The 17,455-nt window shown below is 38.8% G+C and overlaps 1 protein-coding gene across 2 annotated transcripts in view; it reads left to right on the plus strand.

The window, feature by feature from the left end:
- Nucleotides 1-17,455, plus strand: part of NME7 (NME/NM23 family member 7) — a 258,169-nt gene that overhangs the window by 65,597 nt on the left and 175,117 nt on the right. For both annotated transcript variants that reach the window (XM_029227185.1, XM_029227184.1), the window contains exon 7: nucleotides 11,802-11,910. In XM_029227185.1, the coding sequence (XP_029083018.1) occupies nucleotides 11,802-11,910 (109 nt within the window). The remainder of the gene's footprint in view (nucleotides 1-11,801; nucleotides 11,911-17,455) is intronic.

Below are 17,455 nucleotides of genomic sequence, written 5' to 3' on the forward strand. Positions count from 1 at the left end.
CTTCTGCCTCAGTTATTCTGCTATTGATCCCTTCTAGAGTATTTTTAATTTCACTAATTGTTTTCTTCATCGTTGCTTGTTTCATCTTCAGTTGTTTCAGTTCCTTGTTAAATGTTTCTTGCATTTTGTCTATTCTATTTCCAAGATTTTGGATCATCTTTACTGTCATTATTCTGAATTCTTTTTCAGGTAGACTGCCTATTTCCTCTTCATTTGTTAGATCTGATGCATTTTTATCTTGCTCCTTTATCTGCTGTGTTTTTCTGTCTTCTCATTTTGCTTATCTTACTGTGTTTGGGGTCTCCTTTTTGCAGGCTGCATGTTCGTAGTTCCCATTGTTTTTGGTGTCTGTCCCCAGTGGCCAAGGTTGGTTCAGTGGGTTGTGCAGGCTTCCTGGTGGAGGGGACTAGTGCCTGCGTTCTGGTGGATGAGGCTGGATCTTGTCTTTCTGCTGGGCAGGTCCACGTCTGGTGGTGTGTTATGGGGTGTCTGTGGACTTACTGTGATTTTTCAGCCTCTCTGCTAATGGGTGGGGTTGTGTTCCTGTCTTGCTAGTTGTTTGGCATAGGGTGTCCAGCACTGTAGTTCGCTGGTCGTTGAGTGAAGCTGGGTGCTGGTGTTGAGATGGGGGTCTCTGGGACATTTTCACCATTTGATATTACGTGGAGCTGGGAGGTCTCTTGTGGACCAGTGTCCTGAAGTTGGCTCTCCCACCTCAGAGGCACAGCACTGACTCCTGGCTGCAGCACCAAGAGCCTGTCATCCACACGGCTCAGAATAAAAGGGAGAAAAAGTAGAAAGAAAGAAAGGAAGGAAGGAAGGAAGGAAGGAAGGGGATAACGGAAAATAAAATAACGTAAGGTAAAATAAAATAAAGTTATTAAAATAAAACAATAATTATTAAGAAAAAGAATTTTTTAAAAAGTAAGAAAAAAAAATACGGACGGATTGAACCCTAGGACAAATGGTGGAAGCAAAGCTATACAGACAAAATCTCACACAGAAGCATACACATACACCCTCACAAAAAGAGGAAAAGGGGAAAAAATCATAAATCTTGCTCTCAAAGTCCACCTCCTCAATTTGGGATGATTCGTTGTCTATTCAGGTATTCCACAGATGCAGGGTACATCAAGTTGATTGTGGAGATTTAATCTGCTGCTCCTGAGGCTGCTGGGAGAGATTTCCTTTTCTCTTCTTTGTTCGCACAGCTCCCGGGGTTCAGCTTTGGATTTGGGCCTGCCTCTGCGTGTAGGTCGCCGGAGGGCGTCTGTTCTTCGCTCAGACTGGACGGGGTTAAAGGAGCCGCTGATTCGGGGGCTCTGGCTCACTCAGGCCGGGGGGAGGGAGGGGCACGCAGTGCGGGTCAAGCCTGCGGTGGCAGAGGCCGGCATGACGTTGCACCAGCCTGAGGCCCTACGTGCGTTCTCCTGGGGAAGTTGTCCCTGGATCCCGGGACCCTGGCAGTGGCTGGCTGCACAGGCTCCCCGTAAGGGAGGTGGGGATAGTGACCTGTGCTCGCACACAGGCTTCTTGGTGGCGGCAGCAGCAGCCTTAGCGTCTCATACCCGTCTCTGGGTTCTGTGCTGTTAGCCGCGGCTCGCACCTGTCTCTGGAGCTTCTTTAAGCAACGCCCTTAATCCCCTCTCCTCGTGCACCAGGAAACAAAGAGGGAAGAAAAAGTCTCTTGCGCCTTAGGCAGGTGCAGACTTTTTCCCGGACTCCCTCCCGGCTAGCTGTGGTGCAGTAACCCCTTCAGGCTGTGTTCATGCCACCAGTCCTCTTCCTGCGCTCCAACCGAAGCCTCCGAGCCTCAGCTCCCAGACCTGCCTGCCCCGGCGGGTGAGCAGACAAGCCTCTCGGGCTGGTGAGTGCTGGTCGGCACCGATCCTCTGTGCGGAAATCTCCCCGCTTTGCCCTCCGCACCCCTGTTGATGTGCTCTCCTCCGCGGCTCTGAAGCTCCCCCCGCTCCGCCACCCGCAGTCTCTGCCCGCGAAGGGGCTTCTAGTGTGTGGACACGTTTCCTCCTTCACGGCTCCCTCCCACTGGTGCAGGTCCCGTCCCTATTTTTTTGTCTTTGTTTATTCTTTTTTCTTTTGCCCTACCTAGGTACATGGGGAGTTTCTTGCCTTTTTAGAGGTCTGAGCTCTTCTGCCAGCGTTCAGTAGGTGTTATGTAGGAGTTGTTCCACGTGTAGATGTATTTCTGATGTATCTGTGGGGAGGAAGGTGATCTCCGCGTCTTACTCTTCTGCCATCTTCCCCCTCCGGCCCCTATGTCTTATTAACTGGCATTTTTTCCCTTCACCTGTCCTTTGGTAGTGTTGGTGTTGTACAGGCTTTGTTCCCTTGTCTACTACTATTATTGCTCTCAGTCTCCTGGTGTGTAATATGAGGTAATAGTTGTAAGTACATCATAGTGTTCTTCTAAGGATTAAGTGAAATTATTTAAGTGCTTGGCATAGTGCCTGGAAAATGGTATTTAATAGATGTTATATATTGATATTATTGTTTCATTTTCATGGTGCTTCCCAAATCTATATGTTATACTGCATATATCAATATATAAAAATCATTAATATTCTTGATATATGTGAAATAACCAATTAGAAAATATAATTTTAAAAGATTCCCATTTTTTTTTCTACTTTTTATTGGAGTATAGTTGCTGTAAAATGTTGTGTTCGTTTCTACTGTAAAGCAAAGTGAATCAGCTATATGTATACATATATCCCCTATGTTTTGGATTTCCTTCCCACTTAGGTCACTACAGAGCATTGAGTAGAGTTCCCTGTGCTATACTAGGTTCTCATTAGTTATCTATTTTATACAGAGTTAAAAGATTTCCATTCAATGGTGAAAAACTATAGGACACCTAAGATGAACCTAACAAAAGATGTGGGAGATCTTTTTCAAGAAAACTGTAAATTTTATTTTAGGCAGTAAGAAAAGAAATAAATGAACGTATATACATGTTCATGTATGGGAAGATTCAGTATCATAAAGATGTCAGTTCTTTCCAAGTTGATCTATAAGTTCAGTGCAATTCCAGTCAAAATCCTAGCAAAGTTTTTCATTGAAACTTAAAAAATAAACTCATGTGAAAGAACCAAAACAGGTCCTGAACCAAGATGGTGGAGTAGGACGTGCTCTCACTCCATCTTGTGAGAACACCAGAATCACAACTAGCTGCTGGACAATCATTGAGAACTGGAACTCACCAAAAAAGATACCCCACATCCAAAGACAAAGGAGAAGCCACAGTGAGACAGTAGGAGAGGCACAATCACGGTAAAATCAAATCCAATAACTGCTGCGTGGGTGACTCACAGACTGGAGAACACCTATACCACAGAAGTCCACCCACTGGAGTGAAGGTTCTGAGCCCCATGTCAGGCTTCCCAACCTGGGGCTCTGGCAATGGGAGGAGGAATTCCTAGAGAATCAGACTTTGAAGGTTAGTGGGATTTGATGGCAGGACTTTGACAGGACTGGGGGAAACAGAGACTCCACTCTTGGAGGGCATACACACAGTAGTGAGCACGTCGGGACCCAGGGGAAGGAGCAGTGACCCCAGGGGAGACTGAACCAGACCTACCTGCTAGTGTTGGAGGGTCTCCTGCAGAGGCGGGGGGGGCGTGCTGTGGCTCACCGTGGGGACAAGGACACTGGCAGCAGAAGTTCTGAGAAGTACTCCTTGGCATGAGCCCTCCCAGAGTCTGCCATTACCCCCACCAAAGAGCCCAGGTAGGCTCCAGTGTTGGGTTGCCTCAGGCCGAACAACCAACAGGGAGGGAACCCAGCCCCACCCATCAGCAGTTAAACGGATTAAAGTTTTACTGAGCTCTGCCCACCAGAGAAACAGTCAGCTTTACCCACCATCAGTCCCTCGCATCAGGAAACTTGCACAAGCCTGGTATATCTCTCCATCTGTTGATATCATCTTTGATTTCTTTCATGAGTGTCTTATAGTTTTCTGCATAAAGGTACTTTTGTCTCCTTAGGTAGGTTTATTCCTAGGTATTTTATTCTTTTTGTTGCAGTGGTAAATGGGAGTGTTTCCTTAATTTCTCTTTTAGATTTTTATTTTTCATCATTAGTGTATAGGAATTCAAGACATTTCTGTGCATTAATTTTGTATCCTGCTACTTTACCAAATTCATTGATTAGCTCTAGCAGTTTTCTGGTGGCATCTTTGGGATTCTCTGTGTATAGTATCATGTCATTTGCAAGCAGTGACAGCTTTACTTCTTCTTTTCCAATTTAGGTTACTTTTACTTATTTTTCTTCTCTGATTGCTGTGGCTAAAACTTCCAAAACTATGTGGAATAGTAGTGGTGAGAGTGGGCAACCTTGTCTTGTTCCTGATCTTAGTGGAAATGCTTTCAGTTTTTCACAATTGAGAACAATGTTGGCTGTGTGTTTGTTATCTATGGCCTTTATTATGTTGAGGTAGGTTCCCTCTATGCCTCCTTTCTGGAGGGCTTTTATCATAAATGGGTGTTGAATTTTGTTGGAAGCTTTATCTGCATCTCTTGACATGATATTTTTTTTCTCCTTCAATTTGTTAGTATGATTTATCACATCGATTGATTTGCATATACTGAAGAACCCTTGCATCCTGGGATAAACCCCAGTTGATCATGGTGTATGATCCTTTTAATGAGCTGTTGGATTCTGTTTGCTAGTATTTTGGGGAGGATTTTTGCATCTGTGTTCATCAGTGATATTGGCCTGTAGTTTTCTTTGTTTGAGACATTTTGTCTGGTTTTGGTATCAGGGAGATGGTGGCCTTGTAGAATGAGCTTGGGAGTGTTCCTCCCTCTGCTATATTTTGCAAGAGTTTGAGAAGGATAGGTTTTAGTTCTTCTCTAAATGTTTGATAGAATTCGCCTGTGAAGCCATCTGGTCCTGGGCTTTAGTTTGTTGGAAGATTTTTCATCACAATCTCAATTTCAGTGCTTGTGATTGTTTTGTTTATATTTTCTATTTCTTTCTGGGTCAGTCTCAGAAGGTTGTGCTTTTCTAAGAATTCTATTTCTTCCAGGTTTTCCATTTTATTGGCATAGATTTGCTTGTAGTAGTCTCTCATGATCCTTTGTATTTCTGCAGTGTCAGTTGTTACTTCTCCTTTTTCATTTCTAATTCTATTGATTTGTTTCTTCTCCCTTTTTTTCTTGATGAGTCTGGCTAATGGTTTATCAATTCTGTTTATCTTCTCAAAGAACCAGCTTTTAGTTTTATTGATCTTTGCTATTGTTTCCTTCATTTCTTTTTCATTTATTTCTGATGTGACCTTCTGTTGTCTTTGGGTTTTTCTTGTTCTTCTTTCTCTAATTGCTTTAGGTGTAAAGTGAGGTTGTTTATTTGAGATGTTTCTTGTTTCTTGAGGTAGGATTGTATTGTTATAAACTTCCATCTTAGAACTGCTTTTGCTGCATCCCATGGGTTTTGGGTCATTGTGTTTTCATCGTCATTTGTTTCTAGGTTTTTTTGTTTGTTTGTTTGTTTTTGTGGTACACGAGCCTCTCACCTTTGTGGCCTCTCCCGTTGCGGAGCGCAGGCTCAGCAGCCATGGCTCACGGGCCTAGCCACTCTGCGGCATGTGGGATCTTCCCGGACCGGGGCACGAACCCGTGTCCCCTGCGTCGGCAGGCGGACTCTCAACCACTGCACCACCAGGGAAGCCCTCTAGGTATTTTTTGATTTTCTCTTTGATTTCTTCAGTGATCTCTTGGTTATTAAGTAGTGTATTGTTTAACTTCCATGTGTTTGTATTTTTTACAGATGTTTTCCTGTAATTGATATCTAGTCTCATAGCATTGTGATCAGAAAAGATACTTGATACAATTTCAATTTTCTTAAATTTACCAAGGCTTAATTTGTGACCCAAGATGTGATCTATCCTGGAGAATGTTCCATGAGCACTTGAGAAGAAAGTGTTATTCTGTTGTTTTTGGATGGAATGTCCTATCAGTATCAATTAAGTCCATCTTGTTTAATGTGTCATTTAATGCTTGTGTTTCCATATTTATTTTCATTTTGGATGATCTGTCCATTGGTGAAAGTGGGGTGTTAAAGTCCCCTAGTATGATTGTGTTACTGTCGATTTTCCCTTTTATGGCTGTTAGCTTTTGCCTTATGTATTGAGGTGCTCCTATGTTGGGCGCATAAATATTTACAATTGTTATATCTTCTTCTTGGATTGATCCCTTGATCATTATGTAGTTTGCTTCTTTTTCTCTTGTAATAGTCTTAGTCTTCATTTTAAAGTGTATCTTGTCTGATATGAGAATTGCTACTCCAGCTTTATTTTGATTTCCATTTCCATGGAATATCTTTTTCCATCCCCTCCCTTTCAGTCTGTATGTGTCCCTAGGTCTGAAGTGGGTCTCTTGTAGACAACATATATATAGGTCTTGTTTTTGTACCCATTCAGCCAGTCTTTGTCTTTTGGGAGCATTTAGTCCATTTACATTTAAGGTCGTTATTGATATGTATATTCCTATTACCATTTTCTTAATTGTTTTGGGTTTGTTATTGTAGGTCTTTTCCTTCTCTTGTGTTTCCTGCCTAGGGAAGTTCCTTTAGCATTTGTTGTAAAGCTGGTTTATTGGTGCTGAATTCTCTTAGCTTTTGCTTGACTCTAAAGGTTTTTATTTCGCCGTCAAATCTGGATGAGATCCTTGCTGGGTAGAGCAATCTTGGTTGTAGGTTTTTCCATTTCATCACTTTAAATATGTCCTGCCCCTCCATTCTGGCTTGCAGAGTTTCTGCTGAAAGATCAGCTGTTAACCTTATGGGGATTCCCTTGTATGTTATTTGTTGTTTTTCCCTTGCTGCTTTTAATATTTTTTCTTTTTACTTAATTTTTGATAGTTTGATTAATATGTGTCTTGGCGTGTTTATCCTTGAATTAATCCTGTTGGGACTCTCTGCGCTTCCTGAACTTGATTAACCATTTCCTTTCCCGTATTAGGGAAGTTTTCAACTGTAATCTCTTCAAATATTTTCCCAGTCCCTTTCTTTTTCTCTTCTTCTTCTGGGCCTCCTATAATTCGAGTGTTGGTGCGTTTAATGTTGTCCCAGAGGTCTCTAAGACTGTGCTCAATTCTTTTCATTCTTTTTCCTTTATTCTGCTCTGTGGTAGTTATTTCCCATATTTTATCTTCTAGGTCACTTATCCGTTCTTCTGCCTCAGTTATTCTGCTATTGCTTCCTTCTACAGAATTTTTAATTTCATTTATTGTGTTGTTCATCATTGTTTGCTCTTTAGTTCTTCTAGGTCCTTGTTAAACGTTTATTGTATTTTCCCCATTCTATTTCCAAGTTTTGGATCATCTTTTTTTATCATTAGTCTGAATTCTTTTTCTGGTAGACTGCCTATTTCCTATTTGTTTGGTCTGCTGGGTTTTTACTTTGCTCCTTCATCTGCTGTGTGTTTCTGTGTCTTCTCATTTTGCTTATCTTACTGTGTTTGGGGGTCTCCTTTTCTCAGGCTGCAGGTTTGTAGTTCTTGTTGTTTTTGGTGTCTTTCCCCATTGGCTAGGGTTAGTTTAGTGGGTTGTGTAGGTTTCCTGGTGGAGGGGACTAGTGCCTGTGTTCCAGTGTATGAGGCTGGATTTTGTCTCTCTAGTAGGCAGGACCACATCCGGTGGTGTGTTTTCAGGTGTCTGTGACCTTATTATGATTTTAGCCAGCCTCTCTGCTAATGGGTTGTGTTCTCTGTTGTGTTCCTGTCTTGCTAGTTGTTTGGCATAGGGTATCCAGCCCTGTAGCTTGCTGGTCGGTGAGCGGTGCTGGGTCTTAGCGTTGAGATGGAGGTCTCTGGGAGAGCTTTTGCCATTTGATATTATGTGGAGCTGGCAGGTCTCTGGTGGATCAATGTCCTGAACTCGGCTTTCCCACCTCAGAGGCACAGGCCTGACACCTGGCCGGAGCATTAAGACCCTGTCAGCCACATGGCTCAGAAGAAAAGGGAGAAAAACAGAAAGAAAGAAAGAAAGAAAGAAAAATAATAAAAAAATAAAATAGTTATTAAAATAAGAAATAATTATGAAAAAAATAATTAGTAAGAATTTAAAAAATTAAGTAATTTAAAAAGAAAGCAAAAAGGGCTTCCCTGGTGGCGCAGTGGTTGAGAGTCCGTCTGCCGATGCAGGGGACATGGGTTCGTGCCCCGAGCCGGGAAGATCCCACTTGCCACGGAGCGCCTGGGCCCGTGAACCATGGCCGCTGAGCCTGCGCGTCCGGAGCCTGTGCTCCGCAACGGGAGAGGCCACAGCAGTGAGAGGCCTGCGTACCGCAAAGAAAAGAAAAAAAGAAAGCAAAAAAAAAAAAAGAAAGAGCAGAGCACCCAAAGCAAAAAAGAAATCCACCAATGATAACAAGCACTAAAAACTATACTAAAAAAAAAGGACAGACAGAGCCCTAGGACAAATGGTAAATGCAAAGCTATACAGACATAATCACACAAAGAAGCATATACACGTACACTCACAAAAAGAGAAAAAGGAAAAATGTATATATATCTATATATTAAAAAAAAAATCACAGGAAGAGAGCAACCAAATCAATAAACAAATCTACCAATGGTAATAAACTGTAAATACTAAACTAAGATAAGCAGAAAATCAGAAACACATTAGATGCAGAAAGCAAACCCCATGTTCCACATGTAGGTGTATTTCTAATGTATGTGTGGGTAGGACGGTGATCTCCACGTCTTACTCCTCCGCCATCTTGAAGGTCTCCCCTCTAGCATAGCTTTTATGTCTGAAAGAAAGGTAATAGAAAAAGTTCAGGACTTTGGAGTCAGTATGACCTGGATTTGAATCATCACTTTGCCACTTGCTAACTTGCAAGGGCTTGTTTCTTAATCTTTCGGAGTGTCTGTGTCCATATAAATTCTACATATGTTAAATAAAATGTTTCTGAATTTCAGTCATTCCAAACTATTGAGAAGCTACTGTGAAAAACGCAAAGTCCTGACTCATGGAGCTTATAGCTTTTCTGATGGGGGGCATGTCAGATAGTAAATAAATAGACCTATAACTCTGATGTCTATTAGTAATTGCTCTGAAGAAAATACAGCAGGGGAAGGATATAGAAAAAGACCAGGATTGTGTGTGGAGTAGAGGTGTTGAATGTTATTAAATATAGCATATAGAAAGTCCTTATAATATCTGGTTTGAGGAGCGATCAGAAGGAAGTGAGGGAGAAATCCAAGCAAATGTCTAGGGGAAAGAGTGTTCCAGCAAGTAAGGGAACAATACATGCAAAAACTCTGAGGTGAGAGCGTATTTGCTATGTTCAGGGAACAGTGAGGAGGTGAGGCCAGTGATGCTGGGGCAGAGATGTGTTTCATGGAAATAGCTGGAGATTAGGTCAGATATAGTCAGGGCCCAGGTCACATAAGGCCTTTTAGGATATCTAGGACTTTGAAATTCATTCTGAATGAGATAGGAGGTCATGGAGGGTTCTGTGCAGAGGAGTGACATGATCTGTTTTTATTAGTTTCATTCTGACTGCTGTGTTAATAATAGACCAGGCAGGGTAGGGGTACTTGTGGGAAAAGTTGGACTGGGAGATCAGTTAGGAGGTTAGTGCAGGTATTAAAGGGATAGATGGTGGTGGCATGTCACATGGACCAGGGTGACAGATGTGGAGGTAGGTGGTTGGATTCTGGTTATATTTGAAAGGATTTCCTGATAGATTGGACAGGTAGAGAGGAATCAAGAATCACTGTGTTCTTTGTTTTTGTTATTTATTTTTGGCTTGTGCAATTGAAGGGTAAGGAAAAGGGTGGGATTGAACAGATTTATGGGAGACAGTGGAAATTCGAAGTCTGTTTTGGATGTTTTAAATATGAAATGTCTGTAAGTGGTAGATATGGATGTGGAGTTTAGGGAGGAGGTTGGGCTGGAGATTAAAATGTAGGAGACATCAGAATACAGGTAGCATTTAAAGCCATGGGACTTGAGGGCCTCAACAAGAGAGTGACGATAGGTAGAATAGTGACAATAGATAGTACTAGACCCCTCTCTAGTACTTAGGGGTCTGCCCAAGGGGAGAAAATCATCAAAGGAGACTGAAAAGGAGCAGTGGGAAGAAAACCAGGTGATGAAAGCATTCCAGGATGTAGGGATCAATTGTGTCAAATGCTTTTGGGTCAGGTAAGGTGAGGTCTGAGAATTAACCAGGGTACTTGGCAACGTGGAGGTGATTAGGGATTTTCATGAATAGCCTTTGTGGAATGAAAGCCTAATTAGTTGTAAGTTTAAGAGGAAATGGAAGAGAAGTAAAGACAGAATAAAGACATCTCTTTTGAGGAGTTTTGTTGCAAAGGAAGCAGAGAAAGGGGAACTGTAGACAGGACATGCCCTTTCCAGTTTGCAACCCTCTACCCTGCCATCTTGTCACACCAGGTTTACTTCATTCACTCATTGATTACCTACCAGGACCCTGTAGGTATCTGAGTTTTCACCTGTACCTTACACGTTCTCTGAGAACATGTAATCAAAGCATCTGGTACAGGACTACAAGCGGTAGTTGCTGTTACTGATCAAGAAGAGTAATAAGCAAAGGCAGCAATACGATAGAAGGATACTTGTCTAAGGAATGGAACATTTTAATTCTAAAGTGTCATTAACCCCAGAATCACTCAAGTATATACACTACTATTTGAAACTTTCCTCATCTTCCCGAGATGGTTTTTTTTTTTTTTCTTAATGAACACCAGTGTGGTACACTAACACATCCTACGATCTTTCAATTTTTAAATTCAGTGAAAAGTATTTACTTTGAGCTATTTGTTTTAGATGCTAAAGGACCTACACAGCTATGCAAGTTAGTTCTTTTCTTCAAATTTATAATTCATGGGGGGCAATTACCAAAATAACCACAACTTTGGAGGAGTACAGTGTACTGATTGGGGTGCATCAAAAGGGGCTCCTGGGGGAAATAATATTTAAAGTGACCCTTTACACGTTGGTATGGTTCTTTGGAACAGAGGGCTTTGTAGGGCATAGAAATAATACTAGTAGAAGCTTAGAAGCAGGAAAGCATATGTCTAAATAGTTTACTGATTAGTGTGGCCATCTTTGTGGCTAGTTCAAATTGCTGGGTGGTTATTTTAATAAACTATGTGCAAAGCAAATAGCACAGCCTGAATCTGGTTATAAAATAAGGTTCATGTGATTTGACTTTAGCACTATATGTAGTTAATTAGTTTTAACTGTAGCTCTGATTCTTGAATACTAATCTGTTTCTATAAAGACTTCCTAATTTTTAATTGAATTTTACATATTTTAATGAAAAGTTTAAAATTGGACCTGTGTCTCATAAACTGATGCTTTGGGTAAAATAAGAACTTTGTATTGATTACTTCCAATATTCAAAATATGTTAAGACATTCTCAACTTTAATCCTGAGACAGAATGATACATATTGTCATTGCTTTAATACTTCTTTATATGTTCTTTTAAGACTTAAAACAAGGTTCAGTTAGTCTTTGTAAAAAGCATTTTTAGAAAATTTGAAGAAAAGAATTTATGTTGTGAAACTTTAAAAGTAATTGCATAGTTCTTCTCCTCTCACGTAAATATTCTAGGAGTTTGAAAAGAGATTGTAATGGAGCAGGACCCTCTGGGGCCTTCCTGAGGCAGACACTTCCCTCATATCCTCTGCTTTAGCTCCTCTCTGAAGTACCTGGATAATAGTATTCTGTGCACATTTCCTGAGTTGTTTTACAGATTTGTAACAAGATTACATGTGCCAAAGTCATTTCTTTCTGTCTTTAGGAAATGGAGTTATTTTTTCCTTCGAGTGGAGTTTGTGGGCCAGCAAACACTGCTAAATTTACCAGCTGTATTACTTGTTGCATTGTTAAGCCCCACGCCATCAGCGAAGGTAAGTGCTGTGTTGAATACAATATAGCCAATACATTTTGCTAATAGGAGCTTATTTTGTTAATGTTTGTTTTTTCTTGATATATTTTATATATAGAAATTAAAGTATAATTTTAATATTTTCATTCATTTTTTTTGAAGGCACATGAATAAAGGTGACATAATATGAGGGCAAAATCTATCTGAATCTGTATCTTTCTCTTTGTATCTGAGCATTTCTAAAAGGTGTTCCTTGGGTTGCATGGTCATGCTCGTCCTGTTACTGGTCTTGATTCCTTAACTTAATCTGCCTCCTCTCCTCCCAACCACATGACTGTGATTCACTTAATTCACTTAAACAGCACTCCTAATCTAGAACAATATCTACCATATCTGCAGTATGCCCTTTCTGAGAAAGCTATAGAAACTTCTTTTGGTTCTCTGTATCTGAAACAAAGTTCTTTGACTGATGTGTGTGTGTGTGTGTGTGTGTGTGTGTGAGAGAGAGAGAGAGAGAGAGAGAGTTTGTACATTTTTTCTTCATTTTCCTTCATCTGTTTGTTTTAGTCTGCTCAATGTATTTTTGTCAGCCATCCCAAATCCTTTTGGAAATGAGATGGGGTATAATTTAAAAGACCATCCTTAAAAAACTAGAATATACTAAATAATAGATGAATGAATGGATTTTTAAAAATTTCATTTTCTAAATATTATATGAGTTTAAATAATTTTTAGTCTTTAAAGATTAAAACTATATTTCATATACCCATATTTGATATGTAACAGTAGAGGCATATGAGTTAAAGTATAAGAAATTTTTGTTAAATCTAATCAGATGGCAGAATATTTAAACTTTGACATTTCAGGGCATTTTTTCCTTGTTTCTTTTTAAACCTCAATTTTAGGGATGCTTTAAAACCATTCTGAAATGTGTAGTTAACCCAATTCAGCTTAAACTGTGGTTACAATTAAATATAGTTTGAAGTTTCATGTTGAATTTATTATTAGCTTTACTTGGCCCCCTTTCAATTGCTGGTTTATGTTTCTTTTTCTATAATGATCTGATTTCCTGGTATATTTAATTTCACCTGTGGTCTAGAAGAAGAGATTTTTTAAAAAGGAGTTATGAAGAGAGCAGCTGAAATGGAACAGGGAGTGTTACCTTCTGTTGATTGTCCACTCCCCCAAGGAAGGCCTGAATGGCTTGTTGATTAAGCAAGACTGAGTTTACTGCCTACTACAGTAAGGAGATCACACCTGGATGGAGTCTTAGTGGACTTCACAATGGAGAGGTCACGGGCAGATATTGTAGAATTTCAGGTGTGACCTTGAGACATGTAAGGTGGGTCTGTCAATGCGGTGATATGATTGAAATGGGGCAACATTTATGATATAATAGTTTAGAATTAGTAGAAACAGTGAGGCAAGGATTTTAACCAAGTCTTAAAAGTATTTTGTTTGATGAGTGAGTTATTTGCCCAGTTGAGGGAATATTGTGAACTGTTTGAATAGACTATTGTTGAGATAAATGGACTTTTGGGAGGTTCCTGAAGTGAACAATGAAGTTATTTAATGATTTACAGCTTTATCTTTGTGGGTAATAATTTCTTGGCACAAATGATAATGTCATGTGGATGTAGGCGGCCTTAATTCTTAGTCCTTTAGTTAATTTACATGGATGCGGTGATTCACTTCTGACTTCTAAGAGAGCTAGAAAAAAAGAGCTTAGTTTGTGGAATAGATGGTGGAACAAAACAATAGGATATACTAGGATATTTGCAGTCTTTTTACATATGTAGATTGAAATATATTTTGTCATTTGGGGACTCAGGTTTTAAAAGGGAAGAAAAACAAGGTGAATTTTTCTGTTTTTTTCCGAACTTAAAAATTATGCAATGTGTTTGTTTTTGATGTCCTTAGTATTATTTATATGTAGTTAGTTTAATTCCATTGATGAAATGAATTATTTTTACTCTGAAATCAGGTTGTGTAGGTTTGTATTCTGGCTCCGCTACTTACTAGCCATGAGGATATTGGATAAGTTACTTAACCTCTTTGTACCATGTTTCCTCATCTATAAGATGAGAATAATAGTATACCTTCTTCACAAGGTAATTGTAAGGTTTAAATGCACTTAATGTAATGGTTAGATAACTAAATGATTAAATGTAGAGATTAATGTCCTAAGCAGTGCCCAGCACTTACTTAAGTGCTACATAAGTGTTAGACATTATTACTATTATGATTACTGCTCTATTACTACTACCACTACTACTACTACCAATATCATTATCTTTTAATTTTTAACTAAAGGTGAATGACTCCTTAGAAACAAAACAATAGTTTAAAATACTAACAAAATCCATCATCCATCATCCACCATCCACAGAAAGAAAGAAAATCCCTGTTAGTGTGTAAGGAACAAAATATTTTATTTTTCTTAAAGTCTGGGTCTAACTTAAGCCCATGAAGTAGGATCATTGCTTCCATCTAGTCGATTCAGCAGCTATCAGCAATTACATATTCTGATCATCCATTACAGTTGGCACTGGGCAGGAGGTGGTAGCCAAATCTGGGAGAGCTGCTTTTGCACTTGTAATGGCCAAAAAAATTAGCCTTTTGAAGTATTAGAACCCTGAAGTTTTGTTGGAAATTTTCCTTTCTTATAACAGATTTCTGCATTAAACAATTTTATTGCATTGTATGATTTTAGTTTCCTCCTCAGTAAAATGAGTCACAATGGTTTAAAAAGTTTCCTCTCAGCCTTTAAACCCAGATATTCTATTATTCTCTGGAACTGTATTGAAAATTCTTATAAAAGAAAGTTATATTCTGTATCTCAATGTTGTGTTTTGGCTGTAACATTTCTATTTTCACGGAGGCTATTTCAAAGCAATTTTAGATGTTTAAAAGATACTTAGAGACAGTTTGGAGGTTGTCTGTTTACATTTAACTAAATAGGAAGCAAATTACTTATTAGAATGTTAGTCAGTTTGTAAATTTAATGCCAGAATGGTCTCTGATACACGAACTGAAACAGGACTAGATCTTTAGCAAGATCATATTTATCAAGTTCCTCACTTTTAAAAATTGAGCTATTCTTACTCAGAACCTCTTTCAGAGTGTTAATTTCCACCCTGAATGGTAGTTTTGGTGCTAGGTAGGCCAAGAGCCCTAGAAGAGACAGTCCACCTTGTGGAACCCCACTGAATTTGAGTGGATTGAATTGGTTAAGTTCCCAGCTTTTTTGTATTGGATTTCCTTCAAGTAATTCAGCTTCTGGGATACTGTGGAAGAGCCGTGACATTTTTTGGTGTAGAGAGATTGGATTTACATATGATTTGACTTACATGTAGAATCTAAAAAACAAACAAACAAAAGAGAAACGCACTCATAGATTCAGAGAACAAACTGGTGGTTGCCAGAGGGGAGGGGCATAGGGGTATGGGCAAAATAGGTGAAGGGGATTAAAAGGTACAAATTTATAGCTATAAAATAAATAAGTCAGGAGGTTGTAATGTACATGTAGGGAATATAGTCAGTAATACTGTAACAGCTTTGTATGGTGTCGGATGATAACTGGTTTTATTGTGGTGATTATTTCATAAGGTCGAATTGCTGTACACCTGAAACTAATATAGATTGTATGTTAATTATAAATAGAGAGATTGGATTTAACATTGTAAATCTAACTCAATTTCAGTAAAAATTCTTGGAGTGGCCCAGTTTTGCTTAGAATGTCACAGTTTTGGAGCTTTGTGATTGTTTTATTCTATCTGAAGGAGTTGAAGCTAATTTATAACAGATGCACCAAGTACATTGAACTACATATAAGACCCTGATTTTTTATGGAACTTAGCATGCATTTTGAAATGCAAAATTATAGGCAGTAAAAATATCTAATGAATTTGCAAGTTGTGGGAACTTTAAATGAAATCACTAATTTATTGACTTAAAAGGAATCTCAAGAGTTCTGTTAGTTCTACAAAAGAATCCCAATCTTCAGGAAGGATTACATTTAATGGTCCTAACGAAGTAGTTGCGCATTACGCTACTGAAAAAATATTTTAGAAATAATGAAAGTTTACCTGTTAATATGTTCCAACGTCCAATAACCCTTAGATGAAAATGAGAGTCCCTAGGATTGTCAGTTTTAATGACTTGACTGAGGGCAGAGTGGAAGAAGGTCTCAAATCTTGTTAATGAGACTGTTAGAAAGTACTTTTCTTAAGTATAGAACAACAATAAAAAATTTTATTACTAATTGCAGTTCTTATTTATGGAGTGATAAGTACTTTACATGAATTATTTAATTCTTAAAACTGTAAAGGTAGGTACTGTTTGAAACATATGCCACAGAGGAGGAAACCTAGGCAGTGAGTTGTTAAGTAACTTGCTCAAAGTCACACAGCTCTTAAGTGGTGCAGTTGAGATTTGCACCAAGTTTGTCTTCGTTTATACCATTCTTCATTCTTACATTATCACTTAGACCCTATAAATCCCCATCATCAAATTTGATTATTAACCACATTTTACAGATGTGGAATCTAAGAATTAGAAGGGATAGGTAACATCTTGAAATCCAGGGCTGTTTGATTCTACAGCTGGAATTATTTGTGCCATTCCATGAATATTGAGGTCAATTGATTGTGGAAAGATGTTCTTGATAGGTATGAAGGGTGATTTTAATACCTTAAAAAATCTTAACATACTTATGGTTTAAGATGGGACCTGGAGAAATGACTGCTGTTCTGGACAAGGTAACGGCAGTTAAGAGATGAATAACAAATTATCGAGAATTGTAAATTTAGAATACTTCCTTAGAACTTTTCCAGTTAAATGGGAATAATACTTTTTATATTTTTAAAGATGTTTAATTTGACTAAAACAGTTCTTGTTTCTTTTATCTTATTTTTATATTTCAAGAATCTCCTTTTCCTAGGTGTAATTTATTTCCATTTGTTTCAGGTTACTCTGTCCCTTGCTCCTGCACTCCAGCACCGCTGCCTGCCTTTCAGTTCTCTAATACCCCTTGTTCCTTCTCTCCTGAGGGCCTTTTTACATGCTCTTCCCTTTGCCTGGGATGTGCATCCCCTCCTCCTCCTTCCCCCAGCCCCCAAAATGTCATTTTTCTCAGAGAAACCCCAAGTGACATGTTCTCTTGGCATGCTGTACTTTTCTTTTATAGCCCTTAGTACGCTTTGCTATTATATATTGTATAATTAGTATGTATGTGCGTATATATATATGTACATATATATTTATAGCTACAATGCATAATATATATTAATTTTTGAGTGATCATTGTCTTTTTCCTCTACTAGATTACAAACTGATTACAGGAACAGTATTTGTTTCATTGTCATACTTTAAAAAATATTTTGTACTCATAATTTTTCTTTTAGCCCATGTGTTATTTAGGAGTCTTTAGTGTCTGAACATTGTCAGAGAATATGGTCTCTATGATGGATATTTCTTTGAAATTTGTTGATGTCCTTTGTGACTTAACTCATGGCTCATTAAAAAAAAATTCCAGTGTGTGTTTGAAAAGAAGGATATTGTTGCAT

The sequence above is a fragment of the Monodon monoceros genome, unplaced genomic scaffold (genome assembly GCF_005190385.1).
Source record: "Monodon monoceros isolate NGI ecotype Baffin Bay Population unplaced genomic scaffold, NGI_Narwhal_1 Super_Scaffold_18, whole genome shotgun sequence".
NCBI lineage: Eukaryota > Metazoa > Chordata > Mammalia > Artiodactyla > Monodontidae > Monodon > Monodon monoceros.